The sequence below is a fragment of the Peromyscus leucopus genome, chromosome 17 (genome assembly GCF_004664715.2).
Source record: "Peromyscus leucopus breed LL Stock chromosome 17, UCI_PerLeu_2.1, whole genome shotgun sequence".
In the NCBI taxonomy this organism is placed as follows: domain Eukaryota; kingdom Metazoa; phylum Chordata; class Mammalia; order Rodentia; family Cricetidae; genus Peromyscus; species Peromyscus leucopus.
The window spans coordinates 10,120,173-10,139,167 of NC_051077.1; the positions used below are offsets into that span (position 1 = coordinate 10,120,173).

At 42.3% G+C, this 18,995-nt stretch overlaps 1 protein-coding gene across 1 annotated transcript in view; it reads right to left on the reverse strand.

Annotated features, from left to right (window-relative positions):
* The window catches only part of Polb (DNA polymerase beta), a 36,351-nt gene extending 19,570 nt beyond the window's left edge, over nucleotides 1-16,781 (reverse strand). Inside the window, exons 1-7 of the mRNA XM_028887797.2 lie at nucleotides 16,644-16,781; nucleotides 16,416-16,473; nucleotides 11,451-11,517; nucleotides 6,678-6,752; nucleotides 5,835-5,893; nucleotides 3,781-3,830; nucleotides 463-514 (exon numbers count right to left, since the gene is read on the reverse strand). Of these exons, the coding sequence (XP_028743630.1) occupies nucleotides 463-514; nucleotides 3,781-3,830; nucleotides 5,835-5,893; nucleotides 6,678-6,752; nucleotides 11,451-11,517; nucleotides 16,416-16,473; nucleotides 16,644-16,704 (422 nt within the window). The 5' untranslated portion in view covers nucleotides 16,705-16,781. The remainder of the gene's footprint in view (nucleotides 1-462; nucleotides 515-3,780; nucleotides 3,831-5,834; nucleotides 5,894-6,677; nucleotides 6,753-11,450; nucleotides 11,518-16,415; nucleotides 16,474-16,643) is intronic.
* Between the last annotated feature and the right edge of the window lie 2,214 nt (nucleotides 16,782-18,995).

Below are 18,995 nucleotides of genomic sequence, written 5' to 3' on the forward strand. Positions count from 1 at the left end.
TTACACCTAACCACTCTGCTGTTTTCACAGACCTGGTGCTTTGCACATGTAGACAGGATGAACACCCATGGGCTAGCTGATGTACTCAGATCTCAGTTCTCCATAATTTAGAAGGAAGTTCCCCAATTAAAGTTACGAGAATGAAAAGAATTCTCAAAGAAAGTTTAAAAAAAAAAAGCTAGAATGTAATAATAAAATACATGAGCGTAAGCATAAACTTTACAAGACTGCAACAAATTTTAGCATTTCTGAATAGAAAAACGGTTGTATTTAGCTAAATCTAAAGATTTATGTAACAACTGATGAAAAAAGAGGCCATGAATTTGAAAGCGTAAGGAGAGTTATGTTTGAAGGAGGGAGGAAAGGAAGAAATGTTCTTAATAATTATTATAATCTCAAAAAAAAAAAAAAGAATGTCTCTGAAAGCTTATACATCTCAAGTATCAAAACTGGCTATCTTACTTCAGCCCAATTCGTTGATGATGGTTCAATTTATCTTCATTTTTCCTGAGATCTGAATAGAAGATAAAATTGAGGTGTTTAATTTGAATATAATTTAGAAAAGATATTAAACACAATTACCTTTTCTACAAAGAACTAACCTGGAGATATTGAAATGATTTTCAAAACATGGTGGAACAAAAACCCACATATACTAACTAGGAACTAGTTTAAGCAACTTTTCAAATCAATGTTGCAAAAACCTGATTTTAAGATTATTTTTATGTAATATGTGAAAATTTCAAGTAGAAGTTCATGAAAGAGTATACAGCACAGATCAGGAATTACAGGCAATCCAACTGGCTATAGTTAAAACACTGATAACAGATCTAACATCACTTATTATACTCTTTTTTTTTTTTTTTTTTTTTTTTTTTCTAGACAGGTTTCTCGTGTAGCTTTGCCTTTCTGGACTCACTTGGTAGCCAGGCTGGCCTCGAACTCACAGAGATCCACCTGGCTCTGCCTCCCGAGTGCTTGGATTAAAGGCGTGCGCCACCACTGCCCGGCCGCTTATTATACTCTTTATAGCAGCAATCATGATCACAAGCTTAAGGTTTTATAATTGACTACATTTTTTTTTTTTTTACTTTTTTGAGACTGGGTCTCACCATGTAGTCCTGGCTGGCCTTGAGCTCAGAGATCAGCCTGCCTCTGCCTTTCTAAGAGCTAGGATTAAAGGCATGCGCCACTGTGCCTGGTCTAAACTCATTCTTTTTAAACGTGTTTAGTTTCCTTGTTCAGTTAGTATTGAGATGAATTTGTGAAGTCACTGTGCTAAAACTCCTAATGGAGAGAAAGGTATTATCTTCATCTTTTTTTTTTGTTTGTTTTTTGTTTTTCGAGACAGGGTTTCTCTGTGTAGCTGGCTTTCTATCTTTCATTCTCTTTTGAATTGGTGGGAAAACAGTTGTAATATTAATGTGTCTTTCTAGGCATGAATGTGGTAGCAACTCTTGTTAAAGCAAAACCAAGACAATTAAGCTTCAAATATAATTTGTTTAATCACCAGTATACTGAGAGATACATAAGTTCCCTCTGAAGAAATGGAGAAAATTATGTATATTTCTGACACATTCATATATACTACCTCCCAAAGAAAATACTACCAAATATATCTGAAATGAAATGAAAAGGATTACAAGTTTGTTACACAGTCACCATTATATTGCATATCTGAATTATGAAATATAAAAACTAGAACAGGAGATTCTAGACATTACCAGGTGAATAACTTTGTCAAACTCACAAGTTCTTGACCCTTTTGGCCAATCATCTCACTCAGATAAACTGCATGTGTTACAAGCAAAAAAGTACAAACTCCTCCTGCGACATATAGGTAGCTTATTTTCTGACTATTTGGCTCACAAGTAACATGACTAACATAAAGTAGCCCACAAGAATCAGTTACCATCTTTGTGTTTTCTACTCACCAAACACTTTAAGTGCTTTACATCACTATGATATCAAATCTTCTGAGTCAGAAATTATATATATATATTACACACACACACACACACACACACACACACACGACCCAGAAACTGAAGAACTAAGCTAACCTCTTACAATGATGTACTGGAAGCAACATTCAAATCTCGACCAGTTTCCAAAACATGCCCACCTAACCCATCTGGGTTGCTTAGAAGTAGCCACACACACAACTATTTCATCCTGTGCTAAGGGTGGCACAGTAAACATCCCACAGGTATGTGCTAATGAGTCCGCATGTGCCCTTGGGAAAGTATGAGAAGAGAAGTTACATTTAAAGGATGCTTACATGAGGCTAAGGAAAATGGACTAAAGTATTTGGTTTAGGCTCTAATGCCCACCCCTCCCCTCTTTCTTTGAAAGCAAGCATTCTCCAACAGCACTGTGCATCTCTAACAGAAACGTTCTCAACACACAATCTACCTTTTAGTCTAAGACCTCACTGTCTAAACTCTGAAGAAACAAAGGCCATTTAGACCTTGTAAATTATTTCAAATAATCACTACTTAGTTGTCCTTAAGCTGAGAAGTCTGTCATGTGCTGTTTGCACTTACTGAGAAGCTAACTTTCAAAGCAGGGGTGTTTCCCTCCCCCACCTCCCTCCATTTCAGACCCAAGCACATGTACCTTAAAGTGTCCTTCAAGGCCGTCTTAACTCTGACAAGGAGCAAAACAGCCCAAGAGTAAGAAGACTGCCTGATTATCAGCTAGGAGGTAGAGCGTTGCTAAGAGGTCACTGCTGTTTGTCCCTGATATAAAAGTGCCTGCAGTGGGAGAGGGAACTGGAGCTTCAGTCAGGGGACGCTCATCCTTACAGAAAACGCTCACCCAGGAATTCCAACCGACTGCTTCAACTTCTCCAGTCAGATTCTGCGGATATTGTGGGCATCCCGTTTGAGGATGTTAGCCTCTTGCTGTACTTGTTCTTTCACTCAGAAGACTCCCCGAGGGGACTGGTCTCCTCAGGACTCTCTCCCCTGGGGACTCCACCTGGCTGCCTTAGAGGGGCTTCCCCAGTTGATTTGGGCTTCGTGTGTTGAGTGTGGGGTGGGATGACACTTCGTTATCTGCTGCTACTTACTACTGTTTTATTCGGTTTGCTGTTATATATGCTGATTCAAAACACAAATACGGCTTTATGGCTCATTCTCCAGCTCAGACTGTACAAAGCAACTTCCTGTTTGTCTTAATTTTTTTGTTGCCAACCTAAAAATGTCACCCTAACTCTGCTCTCCACTGAGCAGTCAAGAAGAATTCCTTCACTTGCATTTTGTGTATTGTGTTTCCAAAATTGTGTACTCTAATAAATTTATCTGGGTCAGAGAACAGACAGCCACTAATACAAAGCTAGAAAATGGTGCACTCAACCTTAATCTAGCATTCAGAGATAGAAAACTCTGGATCTATGAGTCAAGCCACATGAAATACCAAGCATGGAACAACCTTAATCCAGAAAGCAGCTTAATCCAATGGTAGAAAGTAAAAAATATAACTGAGACAGAAACAGAAGATTTTGCTGTTAACATAGCTTGAGCATAATTCAGCTGAGATTCATCTGGATGAGACTCAAGCTCCATCTGAGAGACAAGACCAGCTGGATCTGCGAGGTGAGATAGCTGTCTTTTCTTCTCTTGATCTACAGCATGACCCATAACTTGCCTCAGGTTTGATTTTATTAATAAGAACTTTTAAGATTCCTGCTACATGCATTTACTCATGGAGAACAGGACTTTCAAGATGACCCTGTTGGAGCTTTAACTTGGACGCAGTGGCTCATGTGGTACTTACCTTCTAATGTTTTAATTCCTTCATCTACAAACTTCCTTGCAGCAGATGGACTACAACGACAAGGAGACACTGTCTCAGTATCGGGTGAAACTCAAGGTCTCTGATCATCAACGTCTTTTGATGTCAGGTACAGAGCTAGTATTACCAAACAAGACTTGCTAAATGCGGCATGGTTACTTTGCTAATGTTCATTTCACCCAAAGAATTTCTGCATCTTAAGTCAATTGGTGGACAACCATCAACTTGAACATAAAAAAGACATCTAAGGCCAGGCAGTGGTGGTGCCTGCCTTTAATTCCAGCACTCGGAAGCAAAGCCAGGTGGATCTCTGTGAGTTCGAGGCCAGCCTGGTCAACAGAGCGAGATCCAGGACAGACAACAAAACCACACAGAGAAACCCTGTCTTTAAAAGCCAAAAAAAAAAAAAAAAAAAAAGAGAGACATCTAAGTAGCTAGCTGTCATAATGCTCATGCAAGACATGTGGGCACTTGAACACTCATTAACTCAATTGAGATTTACTGAGGTCCTATTATGCGCCACACACACTGCTGGGAACACTATATAAATAAGGCAAATAGCAGCCCTGGCATTTACCCACTTACATGCTAGCGGTAGCAGAAAAACAATAGATAGGAATATAAACAAGAAAAATGTCAGGTAGATGAATACAGTAGGACACCACAGAACAGCTGCACCTCACTTTAGACTGGATAGGAAGCACAGCCCTCTGAGATGCTGAGCTGATATACGAATGACAAAAAGCCAGCTGTTTGGGAGGCCAAAGGGAAAAAAAAATTCAGGTAGAGAAACAATTCATGTGAGCCCCACAGGTAAGCATGAGCGTGGCTTGTTCAAGAAGAAAATTAACACAGTCGAATGACACAGGGTGGTATGAAACACCACCAAGTGGTGCACAGGAGTCACATGCTACGGCACTCCTTAAGCATGGTGGGAAGTTTGGGTCTTCCTCTGAGCACAGTGCATAGCTATTAGAAACGAGGAAAAGCCAGTCATGAACCTGCTTTAGGTTTATAGCTTATCACTGTGACTACTGGGTTCAACAATAAAGTGATGTGTTATGCAAACAATTCAGCTGGCAGTGGCAAGAGGAATAGCACCTCTATTTCCCAACCCTCTTACACCGTATCAGCTTTCGGTATTATAAAGAGAACAGGAGGAATGTGTGCTCACACACACGAAGTCATTGGTCTGGGAGACTAAACATCCTACTGTATGTGGTGCAGAGACAGACACCGACGGCAGGAGGCGCTGCGGCCAAGAAGAAACAAGACTGAACGGGAGCCAGGAGACAGGGCATCTAACTGGCTATGCAGCAGGTGCTTCCTTTCTGTGTGTGTTTCTTCCCTGAGAAGGACGGTAGTATACCAAATGCTCTCTAAATTACCTTCAAAAAGACATTTGTGCAGTAGCCTTGATCTTGGAGGAGTCACTCTGATTTTCGATTTACTGTGTTTAAAACTTTAATAAAGGTCACTTAATGGGACAATTATCACACATCTAAAGGAATGTCTTGACCCATAAAGATAAAAGAATAAAGTACCACAGACCCAATATTTGTATGCTAACCTTTCATGTGTCCAGTGTTCAAGAAGCTTGCTTTGTGGCTAGCCCCAAATTAATTTTAAGATAAAAAATTTACTGGCCCAAATTTTAAAAAAGGCTGAGTTCTTGTTCCAAGTTCACAAGGTGCTGTAAAGAAATACTTAAGATAAACATGCAGCAGATGCAGTCTACAATAGAAAGACATAAAAGCAAGTGCTGGAGTTGGGAGGGGAGGAAAGCCCTTGTCGGGGAACCAGGCCGGTCAGGAAGGCGGTAACACCACCTGCCTCCGATGGCCTTAACGCCCCAGCTCAGCAGCTGGGGGACCAGCCGCAGACCCCTACGCTACCCAAGGATGAACTGAATGGGCAAAGGCACAAAGATAGGTGCAGAGGTGCGAGTTCTGAGAGGAGAAAGCATGTAATTTAGTTTGGTTGACATGACAATAAGACTAATTTACAGCTCTGACTGCGCAGGAAAGAGTTCTTACCCAATGCCAGTAACTCGAGTCAGGAAATTGATGGACGAACTCGTATCATCCTGACGAATCTTTAAAAAAAAAAAAATGTAATAATGATTTAGGAATGCTTTGTGAACTGATATTATCTTACTGGGAATACACCAATAAGCTAAAAATAGAGCAAAAAAATACTTGCATTTGCAAAAACCACATGTGATTTGGGTAGTAGTGGGTGATAACAGAGTAGCTAAAGGCATCTCATCTCTAATTTATTCTAATTAAAAACGCATCACCTCATGTAGTTACTTCTGTAGTATGAACATTTAGTATCTACTGTCTTTTCAGTTTTCAATTTTCTAATACTTTTAAAAGGTCTATTCACGAAAGACCAGAAATGTTATCATTAAAACAGATAAAAATCATTAAAAAATGCTCAGGCGAGTTCAGGCACAGACTGAAGAAATAAATGATCATGCTTCTTTTTTTCCATCCGCACGTCACTTTGATGGTACAGTGGTACAATGAGAGGCAGCTCTGTCGGACACTCAGTCTCTCAAAGGCCACACACAGTAAGCAGAAGAGGCTCTTTTTCTTTTGAGACAGCCTTACGTGCTGCCCAGGCTGGTCTCAAACTCGGAAGATCAAGAGACCTTCCTCGCCTCAGCCTGCCAAGTATGGCTGGAGCCACAGGCATGTTCCACCTTGAGTGTTACAGAAGCAACATCTACACTCTAAAAACAGAATGCTTAACATCACGAGTCCAATCAGCATTTTTCCTTCTGGGTCTCACTAAGACATATTATATCAATTATTCTGCTCTTGGCCATAAGGGAAGATACTGTAATCAAACAAGGAATCAAGTTAAAATGTTACCTTTTCAAGTTTACGCAATTTTCCAGTTGCCAAATATTCGTCAATCTTTTCAGCAATTTTTGTTCCTACACCCGGCTATATAGAAAATTAAAAAAAAAAAGAAGTCATATAAATGTAGTGATATATTGTGTACCCTAATAAAATTTCTTTGAAGATTAATGAACAGAATAAGCCACTAGATTAAATATAGAGGCCAGGCAGTGGTGGCACACACCTTTAATCTTAGCACTCGGGAGGCAGAGATCTGTCTGGATCACTGTGAGTTCAAAGCCACCCTGGACTACACGAGATTGACTCAGTCTAGGAGAGAAAACAGAACCAGGCAGTGGTGGCACACACCTTTAATCACAGTACTGAGAAGCACACATGCCTTTAATCTCCGGAAGTGATGGCTGGACGGATAAAGGTATATAAGGCATGAGGAGACAGGAACTAAAGGCTTTTGGCAGGATCATCCCTTTCAGTTAGAGGCTTTTTCGGCTGGAACCTTTGGGGTGAGGACTCAGGGGACTTCAGTCAGAGGATTTGTGGAACTGGTGAGGTGAGAAGTGGCTGTGGCTTGTTCCTTTGTCTCTCTGATCTTTCAGTATTTACCTCAACATCTGGCCCCGGACTTTTTATTAATAAGACCTTTAGAAATTCAAACAACATATAAACATAATGTTTACCAAGTCACTAAAAGATAAACACTGAGGAGTAAGAAGCAAGGGGTTATTGGACAAGTGTTGAAGCAAAAGGTATGGAAAACTGAACCCTGGGATGAAACTCCCCAGAATAAAATGCTTAAAGGGCCGTCACAGAAAAGACTGGTAAACAATATTAATGACTCTTGTTTACATAAAATCAACCACTGAGGGCTGGAAATGTAGGTTAGTGGGAAGTGGCTGCCCGACTCATGAGAGGTCCTGGATGTGCTCCAGTAACACACACACACACACACACACACACCCTACTTTTACTATGGGAAACTGAGAAAACAGGCTGGCAAGGTGGCTCTGTGGGTAAGGGAACTTGTCGGCAAGGCTGATGACCTGACTTCAATCTGTGGAACCCACAAGGTAGAAGAAAGGAACTGATTCTGCAAGTTGTTCTCTGACCTCCACGCATGCTTCACTGCATGCATGTATTCACACACACCCCCGAATAAATAAACACAAACAATTTTTAACTTAAAAAAAGGGGGGGGACCGGGCGGCAGTGGTGCACGCCTTTAATCCCAGCACTCAGGAGGCAGAGCCAGGTGGATCTCTGTGAGTTCGAGGCCAGCCTGGTCTACAGAATAAGTTCCAGGACAGCCAGGGCTACACAGAGAAACCCTGTCTCGAAAAACCAAAAAAAAAAAAAAAAAAAGGGAAATGTGAAAATAAAGTTACATACACAGTATTAACATCGCTTATTAATCTCGTGGCCCTAAAAATTAAATGGACAAATCGCCTGCACTCCCGTCCTCTAACATCTGCTTGCATTATTTAACTGAGACTCTCTTAGAACAGAATTGTCCATGGCACCATTGTAATTATGTCAAATATTTGAAAACCAATCTAAGGTTCACAAGTAGAATATCTGTTAAATAAATTCATACAGTGAACTAATATGCAGACACACACACACACACACACACACACACACACACACCCTGCAGTATTTATTGGTAAAATACATTTGTTTAAGTGTGTTAAGAAAAAGTACATACACTGGGGCTGGAGAGATGGTCCAATAGCTAAGAGTATTTACTGCTCTTTCAGAAGACCGGGTTCGGTTCCCAGGACTTCTATGTCCTTTTCTGGCCTCCAGAGGCTCCTCTACGCATATGGTGCACATAAACCCACATAACCACACACACATACACATAACAAAATTTTATTTTTTATTAAAAAAATAAAAGAGACGGATGATGGTGGTGCACACCTTCAGTCCCGCACTCTGGAGGCAGAGGCAGGCCAATCTGTGAGTTTGTGGCCAGCATGGTCTACAGAGAGTGTTTCAGGACAACCAGGGCTAAAGAGAAACTCTATCTTGAAAAACCAACAACGACGACAAAAAAGCAAATACACTATTAAAACACAGAATGCCAAGTCTCACCTTCGAGTTTCTGATTTGCTATGTCACAGGTAAATAGAAAGGCCCAAATCTGCACTTCCACGTTCCCATGAAGTACTGATGCTACTAGTCTGGACACCCACAGTGAGAACGACTACCAGATTGGCACACCCAACACAGTCTTGCTATTATACTAGCAACATGACCATTTAACTGTTCTTAAGATTTTATGTTCTTCAGCTACAGTAACCACATTTCAAGAATTCAGTAGCTCAAAGAGGCTACATCTCAAACGTAAACCACAAAAGAATAAAGATCCCATGTTTTGACAGCATTTTCCCCAGTGCTTAGGCATGTACTTGCTCAAAGTTACGAACTAATGAATTCTTGTCACTTATTAGCTCTATTGGTCTTAGGACAAAATCTTTGAAGTGAAAATCTTGGGTCAAAAGATACACATTTCATGGAGCCACCTTTAATTCCAACTCTCCCAAGGCTGAAACAGGGCATCTTTGAGAGTTCCAGGCCAGCCAAGGCTACATAATGAGATCTTGTCTCAAAAAGGGGGGAAAAGATCTACACATTCTGTCAAATGATGCATCAGAAAGACTGTACCAATGCATACTTCCTTAAGCAGTAACCATTTCTGTCCACAAGTCATATTACACTTGATAATCTGACAGGCCCTATATAGTATCATGTCTCAATCTCACTTTACTAATGAAGCTTCATGTCTACTGGTCGTCTTTTTCATTTATGTGTGAGAGTGTGAGCACAGACCCACGGTGGCCTGGAGGTCAGAGGACAAACTGCTAGTCATTTCTCTCCTACTGTGGAGTCCCCAAGGACTGAACTCAGGTTCAGCAGGCTTGGCAGCAAGTGCCTTTATCTACTGAGCCATCTGGCCAGCCCTGTTTAAACAAGCCTTCAACATGCAGAGTAATACGACATGACTCAGTTTCTTGCTTTCTCCCCCACCACACCCCAAAAAAGTCAGGGTTGACTACAGAGCTCTGGCTGACCTGGAACTCACTATGTAGACCAAGCTGGTCTTGAATTCATAAAGATCAGCCTGCTCCTGTGTCCTGTGTGCTGAGATTAAAGGCATGTGCCATAACGTCTGGCCCTACATTCACCTTTTTATGTTCTGTATTTATTTGATAATTTATAAATGCCTCAGAAACTACTGAGTGCATATTTAACTTCTGAAAGGAACACTTACCAAGAAGAAATATACAAAAGATTTAGGGAGATTAGATATAAGAAATTACTCAGGCTTCTCATTTTCTAAATTGGGTAATAAAAATGTAAACAGTTTACAGACAGTGTTGCAATAATTTTACTCAGTAACATACTGGCCACAAGCAATTCAGACCCTGGCTATTCTATACCTAACATAACAGAATAAAAGGCAAACAACTCATTTTGGAAATTTGATTTCTAGAATTATTCAGAAGCATTCACAGGAGCCAGATAACAGATAGGTCTGAGATTCCTAAATAATCATAAAAAAGAATAGCATTTTTAACGTTAAGTTCAGTCATAAAATTTTAGATTCTTTTTATTGCTTTGAAGGCTATATTCAGACTGGGATGATGTATATCTGGTTTTCAAGACTCACTGATAAAATCAATGGGCTATTTACAGTAATGCTCTAAAAAGGATTGTCAGTGGTGATAAAGGACAAAATGGAAACAGGAATGACTTCTTAGATTTATGTCAAGACAGAAACACACACAAGAATTAAAGTCTAATGCATTCATACTTTGGCTGGTGACTGTATTCAGGAAAGATCTATGACACTGAGAACAGCTTACAGCACACAGGATTGAAAACCTATACACTGGAGCATTTCTACTGAGTAACAAATTCAAGGTTAAGACGTGACACATGACTAATGTTTCTCACTCAGTTACAAGAGTGAGTACCAGATTTATAGTAACGTTATCACTCTGAACAATGACAATATAAGGACAGCTATAGTTTATGCTCTCAAGGCTCTTACGAGAGAGTCCAAACGGCAGGATTTCAAGTCCAGAGGACTCTGTGAAACACAAGTAGGAACAGTGGAAGAAGCAACACTCTCAGCACCTGGACCATTCAAAGGTCATGGCAGCTTGGCCTCTTCAACAAAAGATAGGTCAGACATGGTCCTTAAATACGAGGCACTTCAGCTCACTCAGTGAGGTTTGGATGAGAAAGAACAATCTATCAATAGGCAGATGCCCCAGGGTATGCGCCGTGACATCACAAATCACCGAGAGATGTGACTCTAGAAACCATACCCTTCTGGCATACAGGGCTTCGCAGAAATGCAGAGAACAGTACTACTGTAACATAATGCACTGACTGGCTGGTAAGAGCTCGCTGCAGAACATTATCCCACACGAATTCCTATGCCAGGATCACAGGATAGCGGTGGGACCTCTATAACTAGACTAACAGCATTCCCTGTGACCATGGTCATCTTAAAGACTCACATTCAAGGTGAGCTTCCGCTTGAGAATGAGTGAATGTACGTATGGCCACGTATACAAAGGAAACAGACCGCATAATTTCTTCCCCTCCAAATAAAAGTATTTCAGCTCAGAAAGTGTTAATATTCTATAAGAAATCAGGAGCAGTGAATTGGTTTGTGGGGGTCAAAGGTGCGTCAGATGCGAGTTCATTTTACAGAAACACATCAGATGTTTACATGTATGAACTCTTCAGTTACATGCTCATTAAGCTTACCAGTTTCTTAGCTTCTGCTCCACTCTTGATTTTGTGTGGGTACTTTGCTATAACAGATGCTGCTTTTCTATTAAAAAAAAGGAAGAAAAAAAAAAAAACGATTGAAAAGCCAGTAAACAAATTTTTTTCCTTAACTGAAATACACATACAAATATCCACATTAATTTTTAAAATTTTTGTATTTATAACTGGTTTTCTACTATGTAAAAATTTAAAACTGACAACTGGATGTTCAGAGACTTGGAAAGAGCATGATGGAAACTGGTGAAAGAGATCTGAGGAAGAAGGTGGAGGTTATGTACGTGCTTGACAACATGGACTGCCACTCACCGAGGATGACCTGGCTATCGCTGCTCTGAGTGCCAGATCTGCCAACAGCAGAGACCAACAATGAGCCCCAGATATGACACCATTTCCTGGTGTGATCGGCCAGAGACCTGGTGGTGGGTTGACTACAGTGGACCACTTCCTCTGTGGAAAGGACAACACTTTGTCCTTACTGGAGTAGACACTTATTCTGTTTATGGATTTACCTTTCCTGCATGTCATGGTTCTGCTAAAACCACCATCCATGGACTTATGGAATGCCTTACCCACCATCATAGTATTCCACAACACAGCCTTGCTTCTGACCAAGGAACTTATTTCACAGCCAGAGAAGTGTGACATTGGGCCCACATTCACGGGATCCACTGGTCTTACCATGCTTCCTAGCATCCTGAAGCAGCTGCCTGACAGGAAGATAGAATGGCCTTTTGAGACACAGTTACAGCACCAATTAGATGGCAGCGGCCTGGAAGGTGGTTCTCCAGAAGGTGGTATACGCTTGAATCAGCATCCAACATATGGTACAGTTTCAGAAAGCATCTTCAACAAATACTGCTGGAAAAACTGGATGTCCACAAGCAGTAAAATGAAAACTGACTCATAACTATCACCTTGAACGAAAACTAACTCCAAATGGATCAAAGGTAGAAACCTGAAATCTGAAACCCTAAAACTTCTAGAAGAAAACATAGGAGTACCCTCCATGATACAGATGTAAGAGAGGAATTTCTGAGTAAGACTCCATTTGCCCAGGAATTAAGGCCAACAACTGACAAGCAGGACTTCATGAAACTTAAAAGCTTCTGAGCAGCTAAAGAAACAATCAAGAAGAGGAAACCCACAAAATGGGAGAGGATCTTTGCCAGCTATACATCTGACAGAGGATTAATATGAAGAACTCAAAAAAAATAATAATAATACATCCAACATAATGAACAACAATAACAAAACAAAACCAATGAGTTATTCAAAAAGTGGCCAGGGATCTGAACAGAGAGCTCAAAAGAAGATAAAAATGTCTAAGAAATATCTCAAAAAATGCACATCATCTCTAGCAATTAGGAAAATGCAATTCAAAACAACTTTGAAATTTCATCTTAACCCTGTCGGAATGGCAAAGGTCGACAAAACAACCAATAACCAATGATGGAGAGAATATGGAGAGAAGGGACCCCTCACTCACTGTTGGTGGAATTGCAAACTGGTGCAGTCACTCAGGAAATTAGTCCAGAAAATTCTCAAAAAGCTAAAAAGAAATCTACCATATGACCCAGACGTACCACTCTTCAGCATATGCCCAAAGGACTTGACATCCTCCTCCACAGATATGTGCTCAGCCTGTTCACCGCTGCTCTATTCACAACACAAGGAAATGGAAACAACCTAAATGTCCTTCAGTCAACAAATGGATAATGAAAAGGTAGAATACTATTCAGCTATTAAAAATAATTAGAAAAGGTCATATTGAGTAATCCTGACCCAGGAAGATAAGTATCACATGTCCTGTCTCCTGGAGGCTCCGAGCTCCAAATCTTCAGATGTGAGCACAAATCTTGGAGTAACTGCAGAAACCAGGTAGGAGAGATGCTTTGGGGAGCAACAGAGGGAGGAATAGCAAGGTGCAAGTAATGATGGGGTGAGGAATGAGGAAAAAGGTGGGGATAAATACAGAAGGATGAAATAACAGTATGGATGCCTGAAAGTGTTATAAGGAATAATATTATAAACTATCTTCCTAAAAAAAAAAAAAAGCCAATAATAAATGTAAGTCTGTGTAGAAATATACACACATAGTTTAAAATCTGGGCTGACAATGCTCCCTCCACGAGCCAAAGAACACCTAACAAAATCCAAGACCAGGCACAAAAATCCCTCTTTTGAGTTTTTGGCCGGGGCTTTCCTAGACTCCAAAACATAGAGGCTATTACTATTGCCTTTGGCGGCATCCCAGAGGTGGAAGGTAAGTCCATACTGCTGAAGACACCATGCACTCCAGACACAGGCCTCTGAGCTGGAACTAACCTCAATGTCCATTCTCTAAAGACTAGCTTTCACGGTATCAGAAAGCACCAGGCGAGCTTCCAAAGGAGGGAAGCAACCAACAGTCCTACACAGCTATGACACCTATGAACCACAATGACCACCTGATGGCATGATGACCCTAAGTATGCAGTAGTGACACACACACACATCTTAGGGTAACCAACAGCTCTCTAATTGGACTTAGGACTCACTCATCAAGGGGGAAACCATGCCTGGGACTGGAAACACAGTCAATTACCCAGAGCTAGTGATAGTGAAGAACCTACAACACCACTTTGCTAAAACAGCATAATCCCTAACTACGTTCTAAATGTCCTTTTTCTTTTTATGGCTACTTTATTCATAATTGTTGAAATTTGGGGAAAGGACAAAGTCTATCTCAGCATGGGAATCTTTTTTTTTTTTTTTTTTGTTTTTCGAGACAGGGTTTCTCTGTGTAGCTTTGCGCCTTTCCTGGAACTCACTTGGTAGCCCAGTTGCCTCGACTCACAGAGATCCGTCTGCCTCTGCCTCCCGAGTGCTGGGATTAAAGGCATGCGCCACCACCGCCCGGCTCAGCATGGGAATCTTGTGCTTAGCACATACAAAGCCTTGGTTCCACAAAACACTAGCAGCAAAACCTAGAGGCAACTAAGACAACTTTAGTAGGTGAATAAATACCCTCCAGCAACACCCTTCAAAAGCTCTGACACAGCACTACATTTCATCAAGCACTTATCCATCCTTCAGGTACTCTGGGGATACTTGTTAGGCAGCTGTGACTTAACCATTAACATCACTTCATCAACTCATTTCCCTTTTGGAAATAGAAATTTTAATATGCTTTTATATAAAAGGTAACAGTGTTTGCAAAATGGAATTTGTAATCAATATTGACTGTATAATACATAATGTATGTATTTATCTCTAAAATTTTAGTGAAGATCTTGTCAAATGCTTTTAATTTTTTAATACATTTACTTACTTTGTGTGCGTGTGTGTGTTGTGTGTGTGTGTGTGTGTGTGTGTGTGTGTGTGTAAATGTGCACACATGCCATGTTGAATGTGTGGAGGTCAAAGGATAATTTATAGGAGACTGTTCTCTTCTCCCACGTGGAGGTCCCAGATCTAAATGTTCATCCTTTTACCCACTGAGAAGTGTAGTCCTTACCCCTCGTCAAGGAACCTTCTCTTTGTAACAGACAGACACCATTACAAAAAACCACAATCAATCAAAAGGTAGAGTTATGAAGCCAATTCCTGATGGATTTGTCTACAAAATAACTCCTAAGCCTAAGGCTCCAGGAACATTGAGGAAGAAGAAATGGAAAGATTGTGAGAGCCAGAGGATCAGGGAGTTTGCTATGAGACTGTGTCGCCTAATAATATCAGGAGCTACACACCCATAAAATCTCACTAACATGACTGCCTAAACATAAGATGAACAAGGATAAAAATAATAGACATGCCAAAGTGGTCAAGACCTCAACCCTACACAAAGAACTACAGGAAACTAAGGAATGCTGAGAACAGAGAAATAGTCTTCCCCAGGGAAGACCATCCCAATTGGTTATCCAATACCAAGTGGTCAGCCCTGAAAACATACATACAAGTAACATTATACAAACTGAGCAGATTATATTTATGTGTTTAGAAACATATGTATATACAAATATGTATATAACAATAGTTAATAAAAAAGGAGGCCATGAATTTGAAGGAGATCAAGGAGAGTTATCTATGGAAGGGTTTGGAGGGAGAGAAGGGGAAGGGGAACTGATGTAATTATAATCTCAAAAATAAAAAATAATAAATATAATAATAATAACGATATAAAGAGTGATTCTAGATGAGGAAATTCAGGCATGGAACAGACTACTAAAGAACAATAATTGTAAGGAGGTAAGAACTAGCTTGGGAAAATGAGACGGCTTGCTCTGACTTATAAAAGCTGAGGGCTTTCGGCATGTTTATAGGTTAAGGAGCTTAAGTAGGTGAATGTGGGAATAATGGCTAAGAGAAGGTGCCTGCTGAGGTAGGTTTGTGGTGATGGGCAATGGGTTTTTAGGAAGGTGACAGGATCAGCTACAGTCCAAACAGAACCAAAACACATCTATTTCTTTTCTTTCCTTTTTTTTTTTTTTTTTTTTTTTTTTTTTTTTTGTTGTTGTTTTGAGTTTTGTTTGTTTGAGACAGGGTTTCTCTGTGTAGCCCTGGCTGTCCTGGAACTCACTCTGTAGACAAAGACGACCTCGAACTCAGAGATCTGCCTGCCTTTGCCTCCCGAGTACTGGCCACATCTATTTCATAATACAGATCTCATCTGCTGTTGCTACGTAATGTTTTAAAGTCACCTTGTATTTCCAGTCATTCAAGACAATGATGGGAATTTATGTGTCAGTCTACATCTATTTTCAGTCAGCATTGTAAACTCACCTGAATTAACTTTACACGGCTCAGCCAGAATTCTGTATATGTTAAACAAAGTGCCACTCGGTCTCTGCTTTTTTAAAACCTCTTTCAGAGGGTACAAATATCCCCTGGACACCCACCCCCGATCCCTGCTAAATGACTCCATCAAACCAGGATGTCCGGGCATGCGAGCTAACAACGTACCTGTAGGCGTTGTACTTGTGGATTGCCTGGCTCACGTTCTTCTCAAAGTTTGCGAGTTCTGCAAAGACAACAAAAGCGCTCGAGTCAACAAGCACACAGCCGGGCACTGCGGTCCCGGGAAGGGGGTGTGGGTGGGTGGGTTCCTCCCGGGACGGATGCGGCTGGCACGGACGCTGCGGCTGCGGCCGGGGGGCCAGAAGCGAGGCCCGGCTGAGGAGAGGGACTCACCCACGAGCATGTCGGTGATGCCGCCGTTGAGCGTCTCCTGCGGCGCCTTGCGTTTGCTCATGGTGCCAGGGACCCACACCTGGGGCCCTACCGGTGGACAATGGCGGCCCCTGACAGGGCGCGGCGCGGTGACGTCACTCACGCGCCGGGCGCCGGGGCGGGGCTTAGCGGGCGCCTGGGCAAGAGCAAGGGACTCCCTGGACCGCGGTGGATCCGGGAGGGCGATTGCACCTTAGTGGATTAACCTGAGCTCCTAGCTGCTCTCCTGCTCCGAGAGCAGTCCGATTTAGAGCCTGGGGTGCAGAAGGCGGTAGACGTGGGCCGCTGTGGAAGGCATGGCCTGTACTTTATGTGTGGAGTGCCAGCGCCTGGTCGGCTCTGAGGATCCAAGTTGCTCTGCGCTCTTGGGCACCGGGTAAAACAAAATGAAATATGCCAACCAAAACTTTTTAAGCATGTCTGTTAACCAACGGCTAGCGATGTGTGGGTTTGTTTTTGTTTTTTAAATATCCATACCTTTTGTGGGAGAAGCTGAGTTATGAAAAGACCACAAGGAAGAAGTGTCTGACTTAGCTGATCAGCAACGAAGTCCTCATACCATATGGCTTAGGTGTGAGACCCTTAGAATGTGCTTGAATTGAAATATAGCACCTGCGCTATTTAAGTGTACCTCTGGGGCTCATATTAACTACAATTGCAGCAACTGATTTGAGCATAAAGTTAAATTGTTATGATACACACTAGTGTAGGTAAATCTGAAAAGAGGATGAAAGGAGAAAGGAAAATCAAAATCAATGATAGTCTTGTCATCCAGCTTAGCCGTTATTAGTATTTTGGAACATATACCTTTCCTTTTCTACTCCAGTCCTAACTTTTAAATTTTCCATTGTTGTTGTTGTTTAATTTTAGTTTTTGTTTTGTTCTGAGATGGGATGTCTCTATGTAGTCCGGACTGTCCTAGAACTATGTAGCTCAGGGTGACCTCAAACTCACAGAAATCCTCCTGCCTCAATCTCTTGGGTGCTGGGGTAAGTATGGACCACCAGGCCCATCAATGCATTGTTATTATTTTAGTAATAAAGAAATGCTTTAGATAAATGACTTACTTTTAGTATTAAGGATAGGGCACTGCTTTGGGTATGGGACATACAGTAATGACAAGTCTTGTGCACATTTCCATGACATGTGGTGATAAAGTGGCCTAAAGCCAAGTCAAGAATATGAGTGTGATTCATTGTGAGAGTGCATGCTTGTCAGAAATGAGGCCCTCAACACTGCACACCCTCCACACTGTACACCCACCACACTGCACACACTCAACACTGCACACCCACCACACTGCACACCCTCAACACTGCACACCCACCACACTGCACACCCACCACACTGCACACCCTCCACACTGCACACCCTCCACACTGCACACCCTCCACACTGCACACCCACCACACTGCACACCCACCACACTGCACACCCTCCACACTGCACACCCTCCACACTGCACACCCTCCACACTGCACACCCACCACACTGCACACCCTCCACATTGCACACCCACCACACTGCACACCCACCACACTGCACACCCTCATCACTGCACACCCTCATCACTGCACACCCTCCACACTGCATACCCTTCACACTGCACACCCACCACACTGCACACCACCACACTGCACACCCACTACACTGCACACCCACCACACTGCACACCCTCAACACTGCACACCAACCACACTGTACACCCACCACACTGCACACACTCAACACTGCACACCCACTACACTGCACACACTCAACACTGCACACCCACCACACTGCACACCCACCACACTGCACACCCACTACACTGCACACCCACCACACTGCACACCCTCCACACTGCACACCCTCATCACTGCACACCCTCATCACTGCACACCCTCCACACTGCACACCCTCCACACTGCACACCACCACACTGCACACCCTCCACACTGCACACCACCACACTGCACACCCACCACACTGCACACCCTCAATACAGCATACCCTCAACACTGCACACCCACCACACTGCACACACTCAACACTGCACACCCACTACACTGCGCACCCACCACACTGCACACCCTCAACACTGTACACCCACCACACTGCACACCCTCAACACTGCACACCCTCAACACTGCACACCCTCAACACTGCACACCCTCAACACTGCACACCCTCAACACTGCACACCCTCAATACAGCATACCCTCAACACTGCACACCCACCACACTGCACACCCTCCACACTGCACACCCTCCACACTGCACACCCTCAACACTGCACACCCACCACACTGCACACCCTCCACACTGCATACC